The 23940-nt window shown below is 53.9% G+C and overlaps 2 protein-coding genes across 3 annotated transcripts in view; both read right to left on the bottom strand.

The window, feature by feature from the left end:
• Positions 1 to 526: 526 nt before the first annotated feature.
• On the bottom strand, positions 527 to 13966 carry SASH3 (SAM and SH3 domain containing 3). The gene is made up of 8 exons (XM_026520562.4): positions 13731 to 13966; positions 6945 to 7040; positions 6135 to 6281; positions 4547 to 4688; positions 3224 to 3372; positions 2864 to 3073; positions 2558 to 2708; positions 527 to 2000 (listed from the first exon to the last, which is right to left on the bottom strand). The coding sequence occupies exons 1-8, from the start codon at positions 13785 to 13787 to the stop codon at positions 1810 to 1812; spliced, it is 1143 nt and encodes a 380-aa protein (XP_026376347.1). The 5' UTR covers positions 13788 to 13966; the 3' UTR covers positions 527 to 1809.
• Positions 13967 to 20012: 6046 nt separating this feature from the next.
• XPNPEP2 (X-prolyl aminopeptidase 2) overlaps positions 20013 to 23940 on the bottom strand; it is a 28474-nt gene continuing 24546 nt past the window's right edge. Inside the window, exons 21-22 of one of the 2 annotated variants that reach the window (XR_006411839.3) lie at positions 20467 to 23660; positions 20013 to 20379 (exon numbers count right to left, since the gene is read on the bottom strand). Coding sequence is in view for 1 of the 2 variants with exons in the window: in XM_026520561.4 (XP_026376346.1) it covers positions 23466 to 23660 (195 nt within the window). In the remaining variant the exon portion in view is untranslated. Of the gene's footprint in view, positions 23661 to 23940 lie in introns of both variants that reach the window. The other variant, XM_026520561.4, reaches the window with a different exon arrangement.

Genomic DNA, 23940 nt, shown 5'->3' with positions numbered 1-23940 from the left:
CAGCTCTCACTCCAGTTTGCCCTCCCTAGTGCAGTTAATGCCGGCAGAAACAAAGGAAGCCAGGGCTCTTTGTCACTGTCCCGCCTCCCCGGGCAGATGGTGTAGCTTCGGTGGGCACGAGGTGGGGCCCAAGAGGAGGTGGCCTCAGAGGGAAGGCCGCCGAATCCAAATCTCTCCCTTTTGGACCCTGGACAGCCCCAAGTGCTGGCTGTTCCACACTGCGGAGGTCCTTAAGGCTCTTATTAAGTAATCATTCTAGGAAGAGACCACTCTCAGACCCCAGCAAGGCCTGTGGCCCTGGGATCCTGTACTCTGAGGAGAACTGGTTAGTGGGAAGAGCAGAGACCATTAGCACTTCAAATTGGAGCTTTAGGTTGGCAGGATCAAGGGCAGTGGGCATCTTCAGGGAAGGGACAGATGTCCCTGAAAGGACAATGGAGGTCATTTTGCTGAGTCTGGCTTTGAAGGATACTGGTCTGACCTTCCCCCAACCCTCTCTCCTAGGAAAGATAACTGGAGACTTTAATTAGTTCTACCTATGTTTATTGCTGCGAACTTAGCCCCCTCCATCCCCTCATATTTACACCCAAATCCTTCCCCAAGCTAGCTTTTACCAAAGTTCCTCATAGTAGGTCCAGAAGTGTGTTTACTAAGCAGGCAGTCCTAGATGTAGTGGGCACTGTCCCCAGGCCATTTGGGCCCTGGGGAAGGGTCACTCTGCGAATTCAGGGCACAGACTTGGTACTGAGGTCAAGGGAGGCTCCCACCAACAGAGACGCTTCCTCCCCTTCTGGAGTCCAAGGTACATCAAAACATTTGCAAAGCCAAGTTGGAGTGGCGGACTCCCCAGTGTCAAGCTTCGTGCTTTCTTTGCTTGTAAGAACCCATACAGGTGGCCAAGTCTGAGCTCAGACTTGCATGTGACTTTCGTGGGGGCAGTTCTGTCCTTGGAAGCCAGATCTGACCATCTGCCATCAGCCTTCAGGGGAAGTGTCATTGGATGGGGCCAGGAGTGGAAGGGGAGAGTGCGAGTTGCATGAGGTCTGGGCATTGTTTTAAGCTGGGGGAAGCTGCAGCTTGCCTTGAGTTCTGTGGGGAGGTATGGAATGAATGAGTGGCAGGAGCCCCCTCAGCTCCCTCAGTAAACCCCACTGGTGTCCTGGGCCACAGGTAACAGGAGAGCAGACATTTAATGTCCCAGAATGTCAGAGCTGGCAAGGCCCCCAGCAGCATCCATTCTAATCACCACCAATTAGTGGCCAAACCTCCAAAAAAGTTAAGGAGAAGGAATGTGGGAAAGGTACATGTGGCTTTCTTCAAGCCTTGTTTGGGGAAATCTGTATCTACCCATGATCAGTTAGGGTCCTTTTAAAGGGCCAGCTTCCCTAGGGTTTTGAAACTGACCCGAAACACTGACTTGGCCCCCTTTTCAGGAGCAGCGTGACAGGGGAAAGTGGTGTGGGGGTGAGGAGGGTTTGGGGGCCTCGGTGGTGAGAGGCATGGGTAGGGTGTCCCCTCAGTGTCCCACTTGCTGTGGCTGGGAGCAGGTGGTGCCTGGAAGTTCTGTGCTGTCAGTAGCTGGGGGAGGGAGGGGGCTGGGCGGGTGGGATGTGCCCTTGGGTGGCTCCTCATCCACTCCAGCCAAGCCCATGGGGCCCTGGCTGGCCCCTGCAGCCCTGGGCGCTCCTAGGGGAGCGGGGCCAGGCTCAGCACCAGTCCTCCAGGGTCTGGGCCACCGTGGGAGGCCGGGTCCATCCCTGCAGTCTTTGCTGCTGGGGCCCAGCCTCGGCCTGTGCCGCCACCTCTGCCTCAAGGTGCTTCGGCCAGGGAGAGGCCGTGCAGCTGCTCCTCAGCGCCTGCCAGCTCTGCCTCATCTCGTCCGCTCTCCGAGCCCTCGAAGCAGCCCGAGTCTCGAGGAATGTCCACTTTGGGTTCAGACACTGTGTTTGCCACCGGCTCCTGGCTGCTTTCAGCGCCCTCTTCCACCTCCTCGCTGCCGGCTGCCGGGGCAAAGAAGGAGATGGACTATGGGAGGAGGGGGCTTGGGCCTTATGTGGGAGGGTGTTCGGAAGCCGCAGGGAGCCCCTGTGTGTGTGAGGGGGTAGGGACTCTGGGAAGTCCACTGTAGGCAGTCTCTCCCTCTGGACACAAACCACCACCCCCGCGCCTCTCACCCTTTTGGGCTTAGAAACAAGTGGGAGCGGTTTCCAAGCCAGCAACCCCGCCCAGGAGCTCAAACTTCTTCAGCACCTAGCTAGGAGCAGGGAAACCTGCGCTGGATTACTGGCTCTACTATTACCTGGCTTGGAGGCCGTGAGTACCTTACCTTCTCTGGCCTTAAGTCTCCTCTTTGATCCCAAAGGGAGTTGGACCCGATCATCCCCAAGGCCCCTCTGTCTGCAAACTTTGCCTGAGACTGGAATTTGAGTGTGGAAAGTGCTTTTCCACTACAGAGGGGCGCTGGGGCTGAGTGTGGTCAGGGGGCTGGGCCGGGACAGGCCTCCCCTCCCTGGAATACCTGCAGGCACCACCCCACTCAGCTCCTAAACCCACTCACTGTCGTAGTCCAGCAGTAGCTCAGCGGCCGTGAGCAGCTTGGCCCGGTGCTGTGGGTCCATGATGTTCAGCTCATTGAGGTGTGTTTCTCGCAGCTCTTTGAAGTCCTCCAGTGTCTGATAGCCATTGAGCAGCAGCGTGGACGTATGCTCCTGCGGGCAGAGGCAGACCACCAGTGTGGCCACTTACAAGCCACCCCAGCTTGGAATCCCTCCCTTCCCACATAGCTGGCCGGGCCCCAGCCGCCATCCCTGGGGCAAGTGTGCCTCCCTGGATCTTATACACCACTGCAGGTCCCGGCTCAAACCTCCAGGCCTATGCGCTCCAGCAGCTCATGCAGAGTCTTGGGCTTGGGCCTCTTGCCCTTGCTCTGTCGGCGACTGGGACGGGCGGGCCCCGCAGCCTCCTCAGGCAGCACATCCACATAGATGAACTTGAAAGATCCCAGCCTGCCATTGAGCAGGCCCAGCCACGTGCCCACAGGTGGCTTTTCAATGATCTGGATCACATCCCCTTTCTGTGGGAGGACAGAAGAGCAGAGTGGAGCAGGGGAGAGGAGAAGGGTATTCCCTTGGCTTCCATGGACTCCGTCCTACCTTGGCTCAGTACAGCCTCCTTTACGGGCACAGCTTGCCAGGCTCAGGAGAGGCCTAGACGCCAACCTTACCTGCAGTTTCAGCGAGTCATGGTCGTAGGGACTGGGAGTGAAGTCGGTGTGGACTCGTGCTCTGCCACAGAAGGGCCCTGTGTACTGGGGGGCAGGTGGTTCCTCTCCAAAGCTGCCGGAGCCTGGGCTGGGGCTGCAGAGCTCACTGCCTGCAGGAGAGGGGCAGGGAGGAGGGTCACCTTTGTCCCAAGACAGCTGGGACAGTAGCCAGCAGGTACCTTCCATTGGCTGTGGCTAGAAATCCCAGGGCCACCCTGCAGGAGCACAGCTTCACCTTTGGGGCCTCAGACATGAAAACAGTTGACCATGGAAGGAGAAGTGGCTCACAGACTAAAGAATGAGCAAACTGGGAGGACCTCTAGAGACCAACTGGGTCCAATGAACAGATAAGGAAAACTGAAGCCAGAGAGGGCAACGAGAGTCTTAGACCTCTCACCTTATAACTGGTAACACTGGGGCCACTTGACTCGAGGTCTCCTGACTCCCAGTCCAGTGCTCTTGGAAGCCACCTTCCACCCGGGAAACCACACCCTAAGCTAGTATTTTACTTTCCGTACATAGTAAGACTCAGCATCCAGTTACAACATCACATGGAAACTTAGAAGAGCTCTTTCTCTATGGGAAAGGCAGGATGAAGGGCATTATAAGTGGCTAGCAGTGGGGGCAGAGAGGTGTCTATGGAGCCAGAGAAAGAGCAGGGAACTTAGAACTAGCCTGAGGAGTGAGAAGGCCAGTGCCTCTGTGGGTCTACAGGTCAGAGCATACAGCCTCTCCTGGATGAGAGGCTGCTGGAACCTGTCCAACCCCATAGGCATCTAGAAGATGCCAAGTGGTGCCCTGAGCCCAGCAAACCAAGGGCTGCAGTCTAAGAGGCTGAGACTTCCCAGCTGGAGACCCTCTACCCCCACCCCTAGCCTGGGATGTCAGAGGCCTAGGTGACTGTAGCCTCTAGCTTCCCTTGGAAGGGCAGGGGTGGGCTACTCCAAGAGCACAGTGGGGCTCATCGTCTCCCTTGGGCCCCTCCAGGGCCTGGGGACAGCAAGTGGCGGCTCCTTCAGGGTAGACCTAAGTTCAAGGCTGGGTCATCTTGGGCAAGTGAAAATGTCCCTGAGCCTCAGTTTTCACGTCAATAAAGTGGGGGTAATAGTGCCAGCACCATGAAGTTACTGTGAAAATGTAACAGGAAGAGGGCTGGGAAAGTTCCCAAAAGGCAAACTGTAAAGGTTCATTTCTCTTACCTCCCTACCAGACAGCCACCTGCATGGCCCTAAGCCAGTCCTTTTCTCCAGACTCAGCAGATGTCCCCTTCCGTCCACTACTCACCTGTGGATGCCTGGCGGCTAAGTGCCGGGAGCTCACGCTCCTCCTGCTCAGAAAAGGCTAGTGCCATCTTCTCAGGGCTGGGGCTGTCCAGGCTGCAGTCCGGAGATGTCGGGGAGGCTGAGCCCTCCTCCAGAGTGTCTCCCTACAGAGGAGGGGAGGCAGGGAGCCCTGAGCAGCCTTGGCTGGGATGCCCATGGGGCAGCGCTGGGTGCAGAGGAAATGGACCTGGGCTCTCTGGAGGACTGGGGCCCGCCTCGAGCCCCAGCTCTGCCGCTCCTAGGCTGCACCTCACTGTCTGAGCCCAAGTTCCCGCTTCTGTGAAGTGGGAATGACCGTCCTCACCCCGCCGACCTCAGGTAGCGAGGCTCAATCGGGGTGCTGTGTGAATGTGCTCTGTGGGTGTAACGTACTGACGTCTGCGCAGAAAGGCTGCCGTGCCAGAGCCAGTGCTCCGAGCTGCTGCCAGGGCCCAGGCCAGCACGCAGGGGCACGGGCAAGGAACTGCCTTCCGCCGTACTCCTTCGGCCAGGCATGCCTGCCAGTTCATTGCATCCTTGCAGTGACCCTTGAAGGTAAGTGCTATGATCACCCCAAGTTAACAGAGCAGAAGTCATGGAGGAACATTCCCAAGGCCACACAGAAACCCACAACCGAGCTGGCCTGACTCCAGAGCTCCTCCGCCTCACCACACACCTCAGGGCGGTGGTAACCCTTTCACAATAGGCTCTCTAGGAATCAGAGCCCCGATTCCTAGCAGCTGCCAATTCCTGTGCTGTAAATACCCCCCCCTCGGTCGCTGACTGAGCAGCACCCCGTGGGGGCTGATTCCACCACACAGAGACTATAGAGGCAAATGACCTCAAGAGCACAGAAAGCAGTGAAAGGTAGTGTAAGAATCAGGAAATTGTGAGTTTTGAAGCTTGCCCATAGTCTCTTTATTTTCAATAGAATTTATTTAATTCTAAGCTTATAGAATGTAATTTTCAGTAATGGTTGGGTTTCACACCTGGCTCACAAAATTCCTGAAAGTTTGACCAATTGCTGTCCTCAGCGGGTAGGAGCTGGTACAAGCTGGCTCGGGCACCTTCCACAGGAGCCAGGAGCACAGGCGACTGGCTGTGTGACGTCAGCTACTTGCGCGGGCCTGCCCCACAGCTGTCTGTCCCACCCTCTCTCCCTGGGCCCAAGCCAGCCTTCTCTTTTCTCTCACCTCTTCCAATCCCGTCTTCCCAATCTCAGACGCTAGCTCCAAGCAAAACTTTGAGGTGGATGAATTTGCTTCAGGCAATTGCATCTCCCCTTCAAGCTCCACCCTCCCCCCACCACCAGGCCTGCCTTCCTAGGAAGCTTCTGTTACCTAGACTTTCATCCCTCCTCAGACCCCACCCCTGCTCCCTCAGGACTATGCCTTGCTGCCAGGTCCATGGCTGAGCCAGCTCTCCTGCCATATGACCTTCCTTCTGATATTGAATCAGGCCCTCAGGCCCAGTACCTGAGCTATGGCCGTCAAGGTGGACATGCTCACACCCAGCCAGAGCACCGCCTGTCCTCCCTGTCCCCCACCCCTCCCCTAGACCGCAGGCCTCACCATCTCTTCTGACAGCACCTTCACCATCATCTTGCCCATCTTCCTGTTCATGGTTCGGGAAATCACGGCCCTCCACTTTTTCCCCAGCTTTTTGCCACTCTTCCCAGCATCTTCTGCGGTAGGGACACCTGAGTCATCTTCTGGAATCTGTGACAACAAAGGAGGAGGTCCAGGATTTAGGGGCAGAAAGAGGCCTTCAGGTCCTGGCAGAGGATGAGGGGTGGGAATGAGAGGCCCCCATCCCCTTCCCTCCTAGCCCCAGTCCCACACTCAGCCCTATTAATTTGTAATTAATTTGACAATTACAGTTGACCCTTGAACAACGTGCGAGTTAGGGGCGCCAACTGCCTCCACCCCGAGCAGATGAAAATCCACCTATAACATTTGACTCCCCCAAAACTTAACTATTACTAGCCTACTGTTGACCAGCAGGCTTACTGATAACAGTGCATTAATACGTATTTTGTGTGTATACATACTATATTCTGTATTCTTACTATAAATAAGGTAGAGAAAAGAAAACGTTAAGAAAACTATAAGGAGGAGAAAATACATTTACAGTCCTGTACTGTATTTATTGAAAATAATCCGCATGTAAGTGGACCCGTGCTGTTCAAACCCATGTTGTTCAAGGGTCAACTGTAATCCATAATTGAAAACAATGTGGGTGATTTCTTGGGGCCCAGAATTTTGGCGGGTGGGAGGGTTGGCCTTCTGTATGTAAGCAGGCTTTCCTCCACAATCCCCAGATCTCCTCTTCCCCCACCCGGGGCCTGCAGCCAGATCCCCCTGGGAGGCTCTGCCACTCACATTATCATCCAGATTAAATTCCTTCTCGCTCACCACGGGGGAGCTGGGTTTGGATTTGGCAAAATCCTTGAAGCTGCTGGAGCGCTGAAGTGAGAGCTGGAAGAGGCAGAGGTGAGGCCGTCAGTAGCCAGGAAAATGGCTGGCGGAGTAAGGAGAGGGAGCGGTCCGCGCTCCTGGCACGTGCACCGCCCAAGGGACAAGGCAGCGCCACAGGTGGAGCATCAAGGTGTCCTTGGAACTACCAGGCTTCCTGCTCTTTTTCCGCTGAGAGGAGCCCCGACTGCGGGCTCCAGAGCAAGCTCTGGACCTCAGGAGTCTCCAACCTCAGCTGGGCCTCAGACAAAGACCACATGTCCACCAGCACCTGCAGTTTGATCCCCAGAATTCTGGAGGCAAGGACTAAATGAGTCTGAGCAAAAGCCTAGCTCCTACTAGAGACGTACCTCAGCACGACGATAGCTTCACCTTTAACGTAACAGAGCAGACCTTCCCCAACCCGCAGCCGCCTCTCTGCTCTGAACCTGAGGCAAACAAGGGGTCCCTGTCAGGCGATAGTGGTAAACACATTGAGGTCTCCAGTCTGATCTGTGTGTCCCCAGAAGAGCAAGGCAATTCCCCCAGGAGTCGGCAAGACTTGGCATTCTGCTTTCTGGAAACCCCCAGTAGAAGCCTATTAAGAGAAGGTGCCAACAGGTTTGGGACATAAATGATTGGAGCTCATTTAGTAAAAGAAAGTTGCTGTTTTTTCTTTCTTCATCTCGGCTTTTAACCTTAGCCACTAACGTGATGAGCTGGCTACTGCCGATGACGACGTGTGCCAGTGTTTGGACTTTTAAACCCGGCCGACTGTTTGCACTGATGAGACTGTTTTCAGGAAATGAGCTTTCTTAACTGTGTATGTGTGCGCATGGCAAGATAGCAGCCAGAAGCCAGGCCCGGGCAGGTAAGGGGTCAGGCTCTACACAAAAGAAGTAAGGCTGAGCCTGAATCTAGATCAACAGTCAAGACCAGAGACACACACAGGAACCAGGGTTCACAGATGGCCATACGGATAGAGCGGGATAGACTGCAGACACCAGAGATAAGGGCTTGAGGAACTGAAGCCCCAAACCCACACAAAGCTGAAAGTTTCACATCCTCTTTCCTATGAAGGGGGGTCCTGTGACAACCCCCCAGGGTCGGGGCAATATCACCTGCCCCCCAACACACACACAATTGTCCCCAACTCCTGGAGACTACAGTGGGGACTCCTGGGGACTTTAGTTCTCTTGGTGGGTCTTGACCAAGGCAAGTCAGGAATCAGGGTCAGGGGCCACACCTTCTTAGAGTTTGCGGCAAGCTAGCAGACCAGCAACTAGGTCAGCAGTCAGGCCAAGCAGACACTACCACCACGAGTGCCTCCTGGACTGGACACCTACGGCCTCAGTCAGAAAGCCTCTTTTGTGCTGCACTGAGAAGCTAAAGAAGGGGAGGCCATGAGTGGGCATAGGCAGGGGAGAGCATGACCGTGGGGCAAACGCTCTGGTTCCCGTGCATCTCTTCCGTCCTCCTTCCTTGGTTTTCCCCGCCCACTATTCTTTCCTCTTTTTCCCCTTTTCTTTCCCCGTCTCTCCTCCACCTTTTGTTTATTTCCTCCTCTTGAATGGCTAGGATGCAGCTGCCTGGATAACTTCCTCCTCTTATTGCCTGGAAAGGAGGGAACAGAGAGAGGGTGGGCACCAGGCTGGCCTGGGCCCAAGGAGGGCAGGCTGAGCTGCTATTTATAGACTGACGGGACCTATTATGGCCTTTTCTTCACCGCCCCTCAGCTTGGTCTGCTGACTGGGAGGCTAAGAGTCGCCCCAGAAGCCCCAGGGACTGCAAACCTGGAAAGCATGCAGGAGGGTAGGCTCAGCAACGGAAGTGGGCTTTGTTGGGGAGAGTAAACTCACCACCAGGCCGTAGTTCTTTCCTTTTCCTGTCATTAATCTGCAGGCTGGGGGCCGGGAGGGAGGCCTTTGGCCCCACGGAGACCTTATGTCAGGGCCCCTGTGTCCCAGCTTTAGGTCAAAGTGGGAGGAAACAATCCAAAAGTACTGTGGGGGTGGTCCTGGGACTTGGGCCTTGCTGGCCACTCCTCAGCCCAAGGACATGGAAAGGACTAAACACGTGCTTCAGGTGACTAAGTGTGGGGACCAGCCAGCGTGGCCTTTTGCCCAGCCTACCTCCAACCTCGGGGTCAACCCCAAATATCCTGAAAGCCTTTGATGGCCCTGAAATGGTCCCCCTCCCAGGTATGAGGTGAAATCCTTGAGTCCCCTTGGATTTTCCATCTGGTTTCCCTTTGGGGCGAGGCCATCCTGGGGGTCCTGTGCAGGGCAGGAGGTAGTACCCTACACTGTCAGCCCCTTTTCCATGTCCAAGGGAAGTATGTGGGCCTCTTGGAAAGAGCTACTTTTCTGGCATCAGACATTGGTGAGTTCAACTCTGGGATGTGTGACTTTCGGGGAGTTATTTAACCTCCCGAGCCCTCAGTGTCTGTGAGCTGGCCGGTGGTCACATCTTGGTTCTGCCATTGACCAGCTGTGTAAAGCGGGGAGAGTTCCTCAACTTCTCTGGGCTTCCATTTCCTCATGGCTAAAATGAGGACAAGGGCACCTACCTGGTTGGTTGCTGTGAGGATAGAAGGTGCTACTGCTAACACAGCAACCCCTCAGGGAATGTCCACGTGGGCTTAGCCTTTCCTCTCACCCCTCCAGACTCTTACCCAGGGCGTGCCCCACCTGGAACACTCCACCCTTCTCTGTCAACCATAGTTTCTCCCTTCCTTCAAAATCCAATGGAACTGGAAACAGCCCACATGCCTACCAACAGTAGAATGGATACAGGAATTGCAGCAGTCATTGAAGGGAATAGTACATAGCAATGAACTTGGTACAGCTCTCCCTAACAATATGGACAAATCTCACAGATACACTGTCGAGCAGATGGGGCCAGCCACCAGAGTACATTATATGGTTCTTTGTACAGAAAGTTCAAAATCCGGCAAAACTAAGCTATGCCGTTGGAAGTCAGGATAGTGGTTACCCTTAGGAAAAGAGAACATGTAGTGACCAGCAGGGGCATGAAAGAAGCTTCTGGAGTGTTGGAAGTGCTTTTTTTTTTTTTTTTAAGTAAGCTCTATGCCCAACGTGGGGTTTGAACTCATGACCCTGAGATCAAGAGTTGCATGCTCTACTGACTAAACCAGCCAGGCGCCCCAAAAGTGCTTTGTTTCTTGATCTGGGTGTTGCCTATGAGGGAATGTTCACCTTATGGAAATTCACTGGGTAGAACACTTGTGATTTATGTACTTCTTTGGACAGATATTATATGTCCATAGAAAGACTTTCCAAATCCAGTTTCAAAGGTGCTGCCCCCTGTAGGAAGCCTCCCCTGATCACCCCCTCAGAGCCTCACGCTGGCCCCACATTGGCATCTTCTTCCCCTGCTTCCTAAGCAAGCTTGGCTTTTGCCAGGTGTCTCTGCAACTAGCCCCTCAGCCCCTTCAGCATACCAGTCATCTACCCGGCACCCTATGGGCTCCAGGCACTGGCCTGTGCATGTTTGGGAATCTGGTAAGAAAGGGGTTGAACACCTCTCATGTGCCCGGCACCCTGTCCACAGCTTCATGTGTGCCAGCTCACTCCAGCTCCACCACAGCCCCGTCTTAACATCCCTACCACCCAGCTGAGGAGCCTGAGACTCAGAAATGAAATGTCTGAGGCAGAGTTACACAGCGGGCAGCAGCAAGAGCAGGGGTTTGAACCCAGGTCTGTGACTCTGGAAGCCTGTGCGTGTTGCTATGCTCAGAGCTCACTAAGTTACCTCCCAGTATAGAAATGCATTGAGTGTAATGGAAACTGTGGGTGGTGTTTGGAGGGAGCTTCCAGGAGAGTGAGTGGGAGCATGGAGGAGGAAGGGCTCAAGAGGGCTTCAAGGAGGAGGAGGCACATTTAAGCTGGGCCATGCAAGGCAGCCAGGATTTCTCCAAGAGGAGCTGGGAAGGGTTTAAACAAGAATGAGAGTTAGAAACATTCTGAGCATAGTTGGTGTGTTGGGTGGAGCAGAAAAGTCCGTGGAAGGCCCTGGCCAGCCATGCCTAGGAACTTGGGCATTGGCCTGTGGGCAACGAGAAGCCACTGGAAATGCAATGTGTATGCTGGTGGGGGTGTCGTGTAGAGGGGTGCTTTCCTACTCATGGGTTGAGTCTCTTATGCTCATCAGATTCTTCTAGTGCTTCTGGGATCAGTAGGGGGACAGGAGAGTAGAGAGGGAGAAGGGGTTAAGACTCTGGAGACTGACAAGCCTTGGATCTGCAGCTTACTAGCTGTGTGAACTTGGGTAAGTCACTTCACCTCTCTGAGACTTGGGCATAAAACAGAGATAGAGGCAATATCTGCCCCTGCTTCACAAGGTTCTCATGAGGAGCCAACGAGCTAAGATAAGGGTAGAGTGCATGGCACCTGGCGGGACGAGTCCTCCCTTAGCACAGGCTCTTAGTGCCTTTAAGTCTCATTTCCTCCCCTTCAGGGCTGGGACTGAGGCTTGGTCTTCTTTGCAGCTCTCCCCGCGCCCGCCCACGCCTGCAGCATGCACTCTCGGGTGCACAGCATGCCCGCGACAGAGCACTTTCCTGTTTGTTTCAGGCCATCTACACAACCTCCTGAGATGGGCAGATCAAGAGCTAGCCTCCAAGATGAAGGAACCAAGGCCCCAAGAAGGTCAATGAACTGTCCAAGGTCCTACAGCTAGAACCTGTAGGATTTCAGCTCCACTTTCTTGCCCTCTGCCCAGCACATTCCCTTCTGGCAGGCCTGGGAGGAGGAGCAGGGGCAGGAGAGAGAGGCCTCACTTGCCTTTGTGCTTTCCCCTCCAGCACATCACCTCAGCCACTGAGAAGAAGGGACTCGCCTAAGGTCACGGTGCTGGAGCTGGGCTGCTGCCTCTGGTCCTGGGGAAGATGCTATCTCTACCTTCTGGAAGCTTGGCTTCTTCAAGGCCATTTCCATGGTATTGGGACTTGGAGAGTGGCTCTTGAGGCTGACCCAGGCCCAGGCAGGGGTGGGGCAGGGTTTGCCTGGATGATCTTCCCTAGAGGGACATGGACCTCAGAGTGCCACACAGGCCTTGCTTCTCCTGGGAGAAGCCTGGGGGGAGAATCCCAGAGGCCTAGCCACCAAATACAGAATCCGGATAATAGAAGTCAGGGAAAAAGACAGGGACTTCCGGCTTCTGTGTGCCCCTGGGCACCTCCATCTGAAATGGCACAGGGTCCCAGTGTCAAAGCATCAGCTCTTTCTGAGGCTCTTTCCCACAGCTCAGCTCCCCTGTGGTTTGGGGCCCAGCAATGTCTACAGCAGTCTCTGCTTCCCACCCCCATCAGCCAGAGAGCAAGGGGAAGTGGGACCTGCTCACCCAGGAGCAGCAGCCAATGGTAAGTCTGATGGGCCTAGCGCCAAGCAGGGCTTGGATGGGGGTGACGGAGAGTGTGTGAAGACTCGTGAATCTCTACCTTACTCTGCCCACCTCCCCTGCAACTTGGAGAAGCACCTGGGGTGGCGAGAGTACAGCCGGAAGTGGCAGCCACCCCAGGACCTGAGATGGGGCAGGATGTACACTCCAGTGCCCAGGGGCTCAGCCTTTCAGCTGGCTTGGCCTCCAATTGGGAGCTGCTCCCCTGACAAGGGGGCTCCCCTATAGGGCACCTGGGCTGAGCTCCTGGGGAAAACAGCAGGGCACAGTGAGGGACTGGAGGCCCCCCGAGTGTGGCTTGAGGCTAGGCCTAGGTCTCTTGAACCTGGTTCAGGCCTGCTTGGGGATGGTCCTAGGATCCCATTGGATGTGTGGAGTATAATTGCTGGTCGCTTGGGAGAGTTCTATAATCAAGTCAAACAATAAGTTTAGAAATCCTCAAATCCAACTGGAGAAACCTAGATCTGGCAGTCTTCAAGGAATCTTCTGGTCTGGCCTCTGCTCCAGGAAGAGGAATATTTCAACTGTCCATGACAGCTGCTTTTCCTCTTGGCCTTTAGAATCCCTCCACTAAACTTTTCCTCCTCAGCCCCTACTTCACATCTCACCAGCTTCATTTCTCATTCTTTACAAATAATTTCTCCCCACCTGGGAAGAACCTGTATGTTCCCTGCATCCCACTGCAGGTTTGGAGAGCTTTTTCCTGAGTCTAGAAATTACCTCGGGCCCCCTCTCCAGGTTGGCCACCTCTTCTGTGGGCCTGGAGAGCTGCAGCAGAGCTAAAGCAAATGGGCAGAGTCTGGCTATGGCCAGAGGGCAAGGGCCCCAGGAGCATCATGGCGCTTATCTGGGTGACCCAGCAGGGCCCTTTGAGTGAGATGGCTCCTGAGAGGCCGTGTTTGGGCAGAAGCAGTGGCAGGACCAGCGTAGGGGAGAGAGAATTAAGTACAGTCTTAGGATGCAATTCAAGAAGTGTATTTTGTGATTCTTGACTTCCAGTCTAGGATTCTAGCCCCTGATTTTAGATCTCTATCCCGTCATTATAGGGTTGAATTCTGTAACTCTAGATTTCTAAGGGTCTGTAACCCCAATTCTCTAGATTTTAAAAGTCTCTTCTGTACTTTTGTTACTCTAGTAACCTTTGGGCCCCTGTCCCATTGCCCTTGGGAGAATGGCTCTTGCCCACAGATCAAACGTCCGGCCTTTGGCTCTTCCCACTTCTAAGAGTCCCGGAGGGGGTGGGTTGAGAGAGCAGAGGGAAGGAAGAAGTGAGTTCCCAGAGATGCTCCTCACCTTTCTCTTCTGAGTAGGCTCCTTATCACTGGCGTTGGAGGGTTTGCGGCGCAACATGGTCCTCTACACGGGTGACGCTCTGTCCCTGCAATCCTAGGTGTCGAGATGTCGAGGCCTCTTGCTCAGCCTCACCAGCACTGTCCAGGGGGCACGGCATGGACCGAGCCTCTAGCTGCCACTCTGAGTGCTGTAGTGGCAGCTTGGGGGTGCGGGCCATGGACACCCGGCGGCGGCAGCATACAGGAAGCCCTGCCACGTGACCTGCTCTTACAGCAATCGCAGCCCCTGCCGGCCCCTAGGGAGGAAGGAAGTCCCAACTTCAGTCTCCAGAGATTCTGATACAGACGGCTCTTAGGTTGAACAAGCAGAGAAAAGTCCCTACCCTGCCGTGTCATGTCAATCATCACCTGTCCTGCTCCGTCTCCTTGGAGGTGGCCGATCGGCTTGACATGATATGGCCTACTCAAGCCTCTTATCCTGCTGACCAGAAGCCAGAAGCCAGAAGCCAGAAGCTGGGCCATCTCTCCCTGCCCGTTAGGCCAATGCTCCTGGTCACCTTGCATCACCAAGCTCATCATGACCACCACTAACACCCCTCCAACCGTGACCCTGCAGTCATCCCCACCGTCATCAGCACACCTACAGCCATCATCACTCTAGCAAGCACCCTACAGCCAGCATCCTTGGCCGTCACCCCCATAGTCATCATCATTGCTGCTAGCACCCTCACAATCCGCCTCATGGTTGTCACCGTTATTCCAGCTAGTCACTCCCACAGTGATCTGACCCCTACAACCATCATCCCTACAGTCATCACCCTAACAGCCATCACGACATCCCTGCAGGGGTCACTAGGGCAGTCATCCCCAGTGCCATCACCACCACTTGCTAGAGCAGCCACCCCTCCAGTCAACACCCCTCAGCCATCCGCCTCTATCTGCCCACCACTGCTGTCATCGTCATGGCCATCTCGCTACAGCTATCATCCCCTCTGCCGCCAGCATGCCCATAGCCAGCCTTGCCAGAGCACTCATGCCTGGAGTGAAAACCCCTTGGTGCCCCCCCCCCGCCTGTAGCCTGTATATTTATCATCACGACAGCCATCACCATGAAAAAGACAGGCTTTCGCAAGCAACTTCATACCACCAGCAAATGTCCCAGGCAAGAGGCATTTCTTAAACACGTGTGTGTTTTAGAATGTTCACTTCGTGGGTTATCTGTGGCAGATATTTTATTATTTTCAATGATCTTCTTATTATAGAAACAATTCATATTCATCACATATAATTTAGCAAACACAAATACACAAAAGAAGAAAATTTAAAAATTCTCCATTATTATACTATTTGGATAAATATCTTTTTCTATTTTTGAGCATTTAACTACTTCTCTCTCTCTCTCTCTCTCTCTATTTTACAAAAATCATACTGCATAGAAAGCAGATCCGTGGTTTGATGGGATGGGGGGGAGAGGTCAGAAAGGGCACAAAGACCTTTTTGGGGGTGGTAAATATGTTTGCTATCTTGGTTGCCATGATGGTTTCATGGATGTATACATATGTTGAAACAAATCATACATTTTAAAAAATGTGCAGTTTCTTGTGGGCCACTTGTACCTAAACAGAGCCATTTTAAAACTTTTAACAATTAAAAAAAGTCACACTTCACAAACTGTATTGATATCTGCTTGTCAAACTGAATACAGTATCATTGAGATTTTCTCATGCTATGAGATATTCTTCAACTATGCCATTCGTAATGGCTACCAAGCAGCCCATTGCATGAATGTACCATGATTATTTGAACAGGCCCCCACCGATGAACTTAGGTTGGCTTCATTTTTTTTTTACTCTTTGTGGTACATCCTTAAGGTAAATATTCACATCGATAATTTGTTCCTTTGGATAGATTTCCAGAAGGGGAATCCTGGGGTAAAAGGTGTGCATCTTTTTAAGGCTTTTCATTCTGTGGCACTTGTGAAATCCTGGGCTGGCCCTCCCCTGTTCCCAAGATGTTCTTGTGACTTCCTCCCCGCTGTCCCCCAGTCTGCCCCACGCCCTTTGACCATCCATCCGTCGGGGTGAGCTCAGGGAAGACAAGGTCCTTCTCCCCCAAGCTGAAACCATACTTCTTTGGCTCTGTCCTCCTCGACTGGCCAGGCCGGGGGCGCCAGCACCCCAGTTCACTCCTCCACGGGCCATGCTCCCCTCGCCGGCAACCGGGGGTGTGTGGGGGGGGTGGGGGGGCAGGGCTCCCACTGCCCGGGCTTGGAGGCCTGGGAAAGAGTCCGCCCCGGTGGGGGACCCGGGGGGAGCAGCGGCGGGAGGGCGACCTCGCGGGGCGAGGGGAGGGCACAGGGCTGCAGGGGCTCAGGGCACTCGGGGCTCGGGCAGCGGGGGCAGTCGGAGCCGGAGCCCCCGCAGAACCTTCCGGGCCTGCGCCGCGACAGTGCGTCCGCGGGGCGGCGTGCAGGATGTGCACCGCTTCCTGTTTGCTCAGCCCCGGCCGCGAGCTGAGCTCACACAGTAACCGCAGAGCCTTCAAAGGCAGCCAGCTAACCAGGGTGCTGGGCGGCCGCCTCGCCTAGGCCTGGGAAAAGGCGGCAGGGGTGAAGGGGAACCCCTAGTGAAGTACAGCCACCTCCCCACCCAGGACAGAAGGGAGCGAGTGTGTTCAGCGCTGCCCTTCTGTCTCCATTTCAGATGTGCCTCCTCTGGTCAGCAGCTCCTCCCCACCCCCACTCTGGGGGTCCAGGGCTCCCCCATTTGGACTCGCCTTCCTCCAACTTTTCCCTCTCAGCGCATTGCCCTGGCCTGAGTCCCGTGAAGTCAGGCCCCAGCTGGTTAATGGGCCCTAAGCACCTTTTAAACAAGTTTCCCTTCTGGGCAACACATTAACATTTTATAGGTCACTGCCCAGGTACACAGAGCCCTCAGCTAAAGAGGTGGTCCAGATCAGCAGTGCAGCGAACAAGGCCACCTCAAACTTGATAACGGGCTGGCAGGCAGGACCTAGGAGGTAGCTCTGGGCAGAGCCTGTGCTAAGCACTTTGAAGAGACCCAAAATAAGTAGTTGTCAAAGTCCCTTGCACCTGGGAGCTTCTGTCTAGGCAGGCAGGCAAGCTTACGTTTGCCCAGCACATGTTCTTTGCCAAGCACTATGTTAATCCCAACACCACCCCCTAAGGGAAGTAGTTTAAACTGGGATCATTATCGCAAAGATGTGCCCAGTATTAATGTGGGGCGGGAAAGCCTTGATTTAGCAGCAGTATTGCTATTGTGTGTTTTGGGGTAGGAGGTGCCACAGATAAGTGAGATCCGTCTGAAAGTTCAGAGGGTAGACAATAGGGCTGCCAGAGACACAAGGGTTATCGGTTATCGTAGGCTGCATTCGCATAGAGCAGCCCCCCACACGCGCTCCTGAAGAGACTCTAATTTTGTAGAAGATCACGGGTGGGATATTTGGGGCAGTTGCGACCCAGATATGTATGAAAGTGTCCCTAACTCTCCGAAGGGGTACAATCCTGATTTGAGAGAGTAAGAGTTTGGGTATCAAGGGTTATCTGTATTTGTATAAACCTCCCAAATGGTTCTTACTCTCACCTCTCCCAGCCACACGTGCACATCCCATGGAAAATAATACTCTGTTGCAGGTGGTGGGAGTGAAGAGAAAGGAGAGGGCACCTGGAAGTCTGATCCCATGCACAAAAGCTGAATAGCTAGGTGTGTGTGTGTGTGTGTGTGTGTGTGTGTGTGTGCGCGCGCGCAAGCGCGCGCTCACGCAGGGATCTATAGGGGAGCCCAATCAACTTGGGGAATACTCAACACCTGTAATATTTGGCTTAGAAGGTTGGGGTGGGGACGCAAGTTGACTTTGAACAGCTGCCATGTAGAGGAAGGGATGTATTCTGGGTGGCCAGGAGTGATGGGAAACAAAAACGGAAGGTTTGGGTTCCTTCCCAGGGAAGACATTTTCGAGATATATATATATATATATATATATATATATGTGTGTGTGTGTGTGTGTGTGTGTGTGTGTGTATATTTTTTTGAGGAAGATAAAGAGACAGAGAGTGAGGGGGAGGGGCAAAGGTAGGGAGAGAGAATCTTAAGCAGGCTCCACACTGGCTCAGGGCTCGAGGTGGGGCTTGATCTCACAATCCTGAGATCGTGACCTGAGCCAGTAGCAAGAGTCGGAGGCTTAACTGACCGAGCCACCCAGGCGCCTGGACATTTTTGATATTTAGATGGTACTTGTTCAGCCCTGGTTAAGTAGCAGAGCTTCCCGTCTCTGGAAATGTTCAAGCAGAGACTACACAGTCGCTTGGAAATACTTGGGCATTTCCGAGGTGAAGTCCAGTTTGGAAAGCCCAGTCCAGTAGCAGATTTCATGGTGATAATCTTAGGCAGGGAGGGTGAGAAGAGTAAAAGCGCAGTAGGAGAAAGGCAGAGGAGGGCGAAAACCTGGGCAGGAAGCACCCGTTCCTCAGGCACACAGTACATGCAGAGCGTTCAGCTCTAGGAGCACTGGGGAGTCCCTGGCAGCAGGGGCTGATGGGAGGGAAAGTCATCTCCGAATCTCTGAATCTCTGAACCCGTGATAAGGTCTTCGTTTAAAAACAAAGAACACCTGCAGGCAGCTGTGGCAATGACCGCAAAGAAGAGGCTGGGCTTTTGTGCTCAGATAAAAACGCACTCACTACTCACTGCAGGGCCTTTCTATGGGAGACTGGGAGCAGCAGGCTGCTCAGCCTAAGACTGTGTCTCGGGGTTACAGGGACAAAGGTCTCTGAGCAGTCTGGGGGACAATTGTCTAGGGAAGAGGAAGAGCCGGGAGACACCTCCCAGAAATGGGGTCAGGTAGAACTGCATTCAAATCACCATATATCACTTACAGGCTGCGCGACCTTGGGCAATGAGCTCTTGTGGAGACAGTGATAAAGTGGGGAGCGTGTGTGTGTGTGTGTGTGTGTGTGTGTGTGTAAGTAACCGGAGTTGCCCAGGTGACATGTTAGAGAGAATGCTGTCAGTCCCGTGCACAGCTCATGCAAAATGCTTGGAACCTGGTGGGGGGGCTCTATCAGTTCACTCCAGGCTCCACCTACATTGTCTTCTCTTGCCTTGGCACCTGCTTCTCCGTCTCATCTGAACCCCATCTGCATCTCTGCTACATGACTCTGGCCCATATCCTGTGTGTGTCCACCTTGCCAAGGGCAGGGTCCCTCAGTCCAAGCTATTCTAGAACATAGAAGGTGTGACAAGCAAGAGAATCTAGAACTACTCGGGACCAATGGGAGGGAAATTAGCTTTTCAGCTTCATGGCCTTGCTATGGACCACTGAGGTTTTCTCAACCACCCATCCTACCCTACTGGAGCTGCTTGCTCAGTTCCTGTTTCACAAAGAATCGAGGAAGTAAGGAGGTGGGCCAGCCTGAGGGCAAGGGCTGGCTGGGCGTGGTTGGGGAGCGCCTCCCACTTCCAGCTGAGAGAGCCTTGGAGGGCAGGGATGGACCCAGAGGAAACAGTTGCTATAGATTCTTTCATATTTCCATATATTTTTTGGCACCAGGAGCGCCCAACCACTGATTTGAGGAAGTGCGCAGTGAGTTGGTGAAATTCACTGCTGACGTGGTTTAGCTGGGTGAAGGCGGTGAGCTCCACCCCTTCCGTGGTCCCACCTCATGAAGCACTGGAGCCAGCTGGCTGGCAAATGAGAGGGGACCAGCTTAGTTATAATTTTAAAAATGAACCATTTAGACTGTGTAGATACACGTAAGTAAGTGTGTATGTATGATCTCACCCAGGCTCTTTCCTATTCCAAAAAAGATTTAAAGCATCGAAAAATGTAACTCAATCCCATCATTACCACTGTTCCCACGGCTGTGAGACTGGCAACAGGTCTCCTTCGGCTTCAGTCGGCTTCTTAGAGGCAGTAGGAAGTGACAGAAGAACACGCTGAAAGCAAGAGAGGAGCCAGCACAGTTGAGTCAGGATGCTGGGGATTTAATCCTCGCTTTGGCCCCAAGGGCTGTGTGACCCTGGGCAAGTCCCTTCTTCTTCTGGGCTGTTGTTGCATTTCCCCATCCGTACATCAAAGGGAGGAAACCCGCTTTTTCTTAGTTTTGTTTGTTTTGTTTTGTTTTGGTTTTGGTTTTGGTCATGGAGGTCCTAGTCCAGGCTGGCTATGGGATTTGTGGGACCTGGTACAAAGTGAAAATGTACGGCCCCTTGTTCAAAAATTTTTTAAAATTTCAAGGTGGTGACAGTGGAACACAGGGCTCTTCTTTTTTTTAAGATTTTATTTATTTATTTATTTGAGAGAGAGCGAGCATGAGCAGGGTGGGGAGAAGTGCAGAGAAAGAGGGACAAGCAGACTCCCCACTGAGCAGGGAGCCTGACGCCATGTGGGGCTCGATCAGAAGGCAGCCACTTAACTGACTGCGCCACCCAGGCACCCCTGTACAGGACAGGGCTCTTCTAAGCACAAGGCCCTGCGTGACTGCACAGGTCGATCACCCAGAAGCTGGCCCTGCAACTACTTTCAATGCAATTTTATGGGAAGCCCATGCAGCCTGCTTTTGGCTGGAGCTCTGCTTTTCATGGTAGTCTTTGTGGCATTTCTAAGGAACCTCGGGCTCTTAGGAAGCATAGCTGAAAAAACACAAATTAGATACTTGGTCAAAAGCCTGTCTAGTTTAGATGTATATATAAAATTTGGATCCCCAGTTTTTTCCTTACCTCCCTCCTAAGGTGAGGCAAGAGTTGAACTCGTGCTGAGCGAACAATAGCAGTCTCATCTCCTGTCTGCGTGGCTTCCTGGCTCACAGAGTGCTGTCACATCCGGAGCCTCTCACTGTAACCTCATGGGGAAGGTGGTATAGGTCGTTTACAGAAGACAGAACTGAAGACCAGAGAGGTGAAGTGACTTGCCTCTAGACACACAACTGGCCCAGCTGGAACCAGAACCCTAGACTCTGAACTCCTAGGAAAAGGGGCTTTTCCAAGTGGGCATTTATTTCTCTTCAGCTCCTAATGATGTCTCAAGTGCTCCTGTGTGGGTTAGCCTTGCTGTGTATGCTTGAATGTTGCCCTGCCTGAAGCAGAGGGAAGCCCTTCAAGCAGGCTGCTCAGTGTGCTGACGATCGGGTCCCCAAGGAGGGAGGAGCTGGGGTGGCAGCAGCAGCCCCTAGCCCCCGCAGCCATGCTTCTGATGCAACCCCACCTCATGCCGGTGGATTGGAAGGGGTAGTTAAGGGAAGCGATGAGGCAGAGCCCTGGGTCTTACACTGAAGGGAGGAAAGGGGAGCACAAGAACTATCCTGGGCCAAGAGGCCTGTGAGCAGGGCCTGGTCAGGTTTCCCAGGCCTGCCTGCTGCCTGTGGTGTGCCAGAACCCCAGCAGCAAGCGTCAGGGATCAAAGGGAAAGATCTGGGTAGGCAGGCCCTGGGGGAGCAGGATGGTGTGGAGAACAACAGTCGGGTCTGAGTCCCAACTCACCAGCTGTGTGATCCTGGCCGAGCCTCAGTTTTCTGAGGTATGTGAGAGCCATACCACCTGCCCTTTTCTGAGAGAGTGGTTTCTGGAATCATCTGACTGGTGTGAGACCTGCTTTTATCATTTCCTTGAGGAGTGACCTTGAACGAGTTGGTTAATCTCTATGAGCCTTACTCATTTTCTTCACTTGTAAAGCGGGAACGGTAAAAGTACCTTCCCAGAGGTTGTGGAGATTAAGTGGGAAAATGCAATAGTGTATTGCACACTTAATATATGAGAGGATAGATCTCGTGTTTACCATTCTTATCACAATAAAATAAAAAATATTTTTAAAGTGCATATAAAGCACAGTGCCTCAAATACACGAAACACTCAGTGAATGGTATCGTTGATGATGGTCATGATGATGATGGTAGTGATGACTTTATCATTAGTAGCTGTCTTTGTGGGGTGCCCAGGTGAGAGAGTAAATGAATCAGCAAGCTGAGGCCCACTGTCGGGTGCTATAGGCTTGCAGTGGGGATGGCTCAGAGCTGGGGCCTTTGGATGCAAGCCTCAGTGATGATAACTGCCACAGGTCACCCTCACTCAGCCAGCTAGGCCTGGTGATCCCAGGCGCGGGGGACTCCTGTGCCTGGCCCCTTCACCCAGCACTCTGCCCCGGAGACTTGGTTCTCTCCTCCCCCTGACCCTGCTCAGCAGAACACAAGTGCTGCTTCCAACTTTCCTGGACTACACTCACAAGTCCCACAGCATGGGGCTCCCTTCCATCCTCTCCAGAGGCTGTGACCTTTAGCACAGGTGGTGGTTGGTTGGGCGTGGCATGCATGCGGATACGTGAATGTTCACACGCGTACAAGCACGCATGCTCACATGCCCGTTCTCAAGCACATGTGCTCCACCACTGAGCTTCTGGGAGCCTCACATCCTCCCCCCACCTCACCTCCTCCCCTTCCTCTCCCACCACAAAAGCCACAGGTAACAGCAGTCCCCAGCAACACAGAAGACACAATGCAAAACCCAGAGGCAGGCTTTGTTGCCATGCTGTTTTAAGCATCTAGCAGGATGTGAGCCCAGGTGGCTAACGGCAGGGCTGACCAAAGAAAACTCCCTCCCTCCCCTCCACCCTGCCCCCAACAGTGGGCTCAGTGAACTTGGAAGGGGCTGGGAAGTATGCTAAGGGATTTTACATGGTGCCAAAGGGCAAAATAGCTGGACTGCTGGCCCATTCTGGCCCCGCCATGTCCCAACACTGTGTGTCCTTGGAGAGGTCCCCCCTATCTGGAGCTCAATTTTCCTATCTGTAAAATGGGGAAAGCAGAGTCACACATTTAAAGACCATCTGAGGATGCTGGAGGATTCGACAGCATTGTCACTGTAGCTGCATTTTGGAAAGTTAAAATGGCTACTCATGTGCTGGGAAGTCTGGGATAGTGATTGGGCACTGCTGCTGAGGTTGTTCCTACTTTGGGAAGGGTCATATTCCAGAATGCTCCCCACATTCCCTCCTACCCCCCCGGCCAAATTCCTATGGCTTAACTCCCTGTCCTGTCCATTGGCATGGAACCCACCAGAGTTTGGAAGTGATGAGCTCAAATGTGGGGCAGGTTGTGTACGTGCCTCTTTCTGGCTGGCCTTCCTGGTTGCAGAAGACTCAGCCACCTTCCCTTCCTCTCCCTCCACAGGCACAGCAGGGAGCCTAGAGGCAGCCCTCGTTCCTTCAGCCTGTGGGCTGCAACCAGGAGTGCATTGTAGGGCCAGGGGCAGGTTGGGGTGGTCAGAAGCAGCTTCAAGGGTGTGGAAAGACCAGCAAGTCAGGAGCCAGTGGGGGTGGGAAGAGCTCTGACTATATCCAGCAGGTGGCGATAGGGTGGGGCTTTCCGGGGAGGGGGGGGCATGGAGCTCCTGGGGGTAGGATACTGCCTTATATCGGTCATTTGGGGGGGGCTGTCAGTGGTAGGAGGCTCTGCCAGGTAATAGGTTAGGCCTACTGGGCTCACAGGAGGAAAGGGACTAGCCGGCTCTCCTATTCCAGGGCTAGGGGTCGGGAGCCCAGGATGAGGCGTACAGGCCCAGAGGGGGCCTGCCTGGGGCCAAGAAGCCCTGTGTCCCTGGGACTTCGTTCTGGCGAAGGAAGCTGAAGGCAATGGTTTCCGGGCAATGTGCTGGCAGGGGCTCTGGGGACGGGGGTGGTGCAGGGTGAGGGGAACTGGGCTAGAGGGCTGGCCAGGGAGTGTGGGCCTCTAGACATTCCAGCCAAGGATGGTAAGAGAGGAGACTGCCAACAGAGAGGCCAAGGAGGCAGTGCGTGGGGCCCTTGCGGACAGGGACTCCGTGTGCTGCTGCAGCCACTTGAACTCCTCCAGCAGCTGGCGCTGCTGCAGCTCCGGGCCCACCTTCTCACGGATGGTCTGGTAATAGTGGTTCAGGTACTGGAGCTGCAAAGGGAAGGAGGGCTGAGGGCCTCCCCAGGCCAAGCTGCCTCGAGGTGAGGTCTTGGAGCCAGCCAGTCCCCTGCGATGGTACTCCGGCTGCCCACCCTGACCCAGGTGCCCAGAGGTACCCCACAGATACCCCCAGCTCCCCAGCCATTATCAGGCCACAGGCATTCTCTGGGGCTTTTCAGAGGCACTTCACCGCAGTGGCCGTTTAGCATCACAGTGACTTTCTTGGGGTGGGTGGGGGATGGGAGCGGAATGAAAGTTGGGCAAGCATTAT

The sequence above is a fragment of the Ursus arctos genome, chromosome X (assembly GCF_023065955.2).
Source record: "Ursus arctos isolate Adak ecotype North America chromosome X, UrsArc2.0, whole genome shotgun sequence".
Classification (NCBI taxonomy): Eukaryota; Metazoa; Chordata; class Mammalia; order Carnivora; family Ursidae; genus Ursus; species Ursus arctos.
This window is presented reverse-complemented; position numbering and strand designations above follow the sequence as displayed.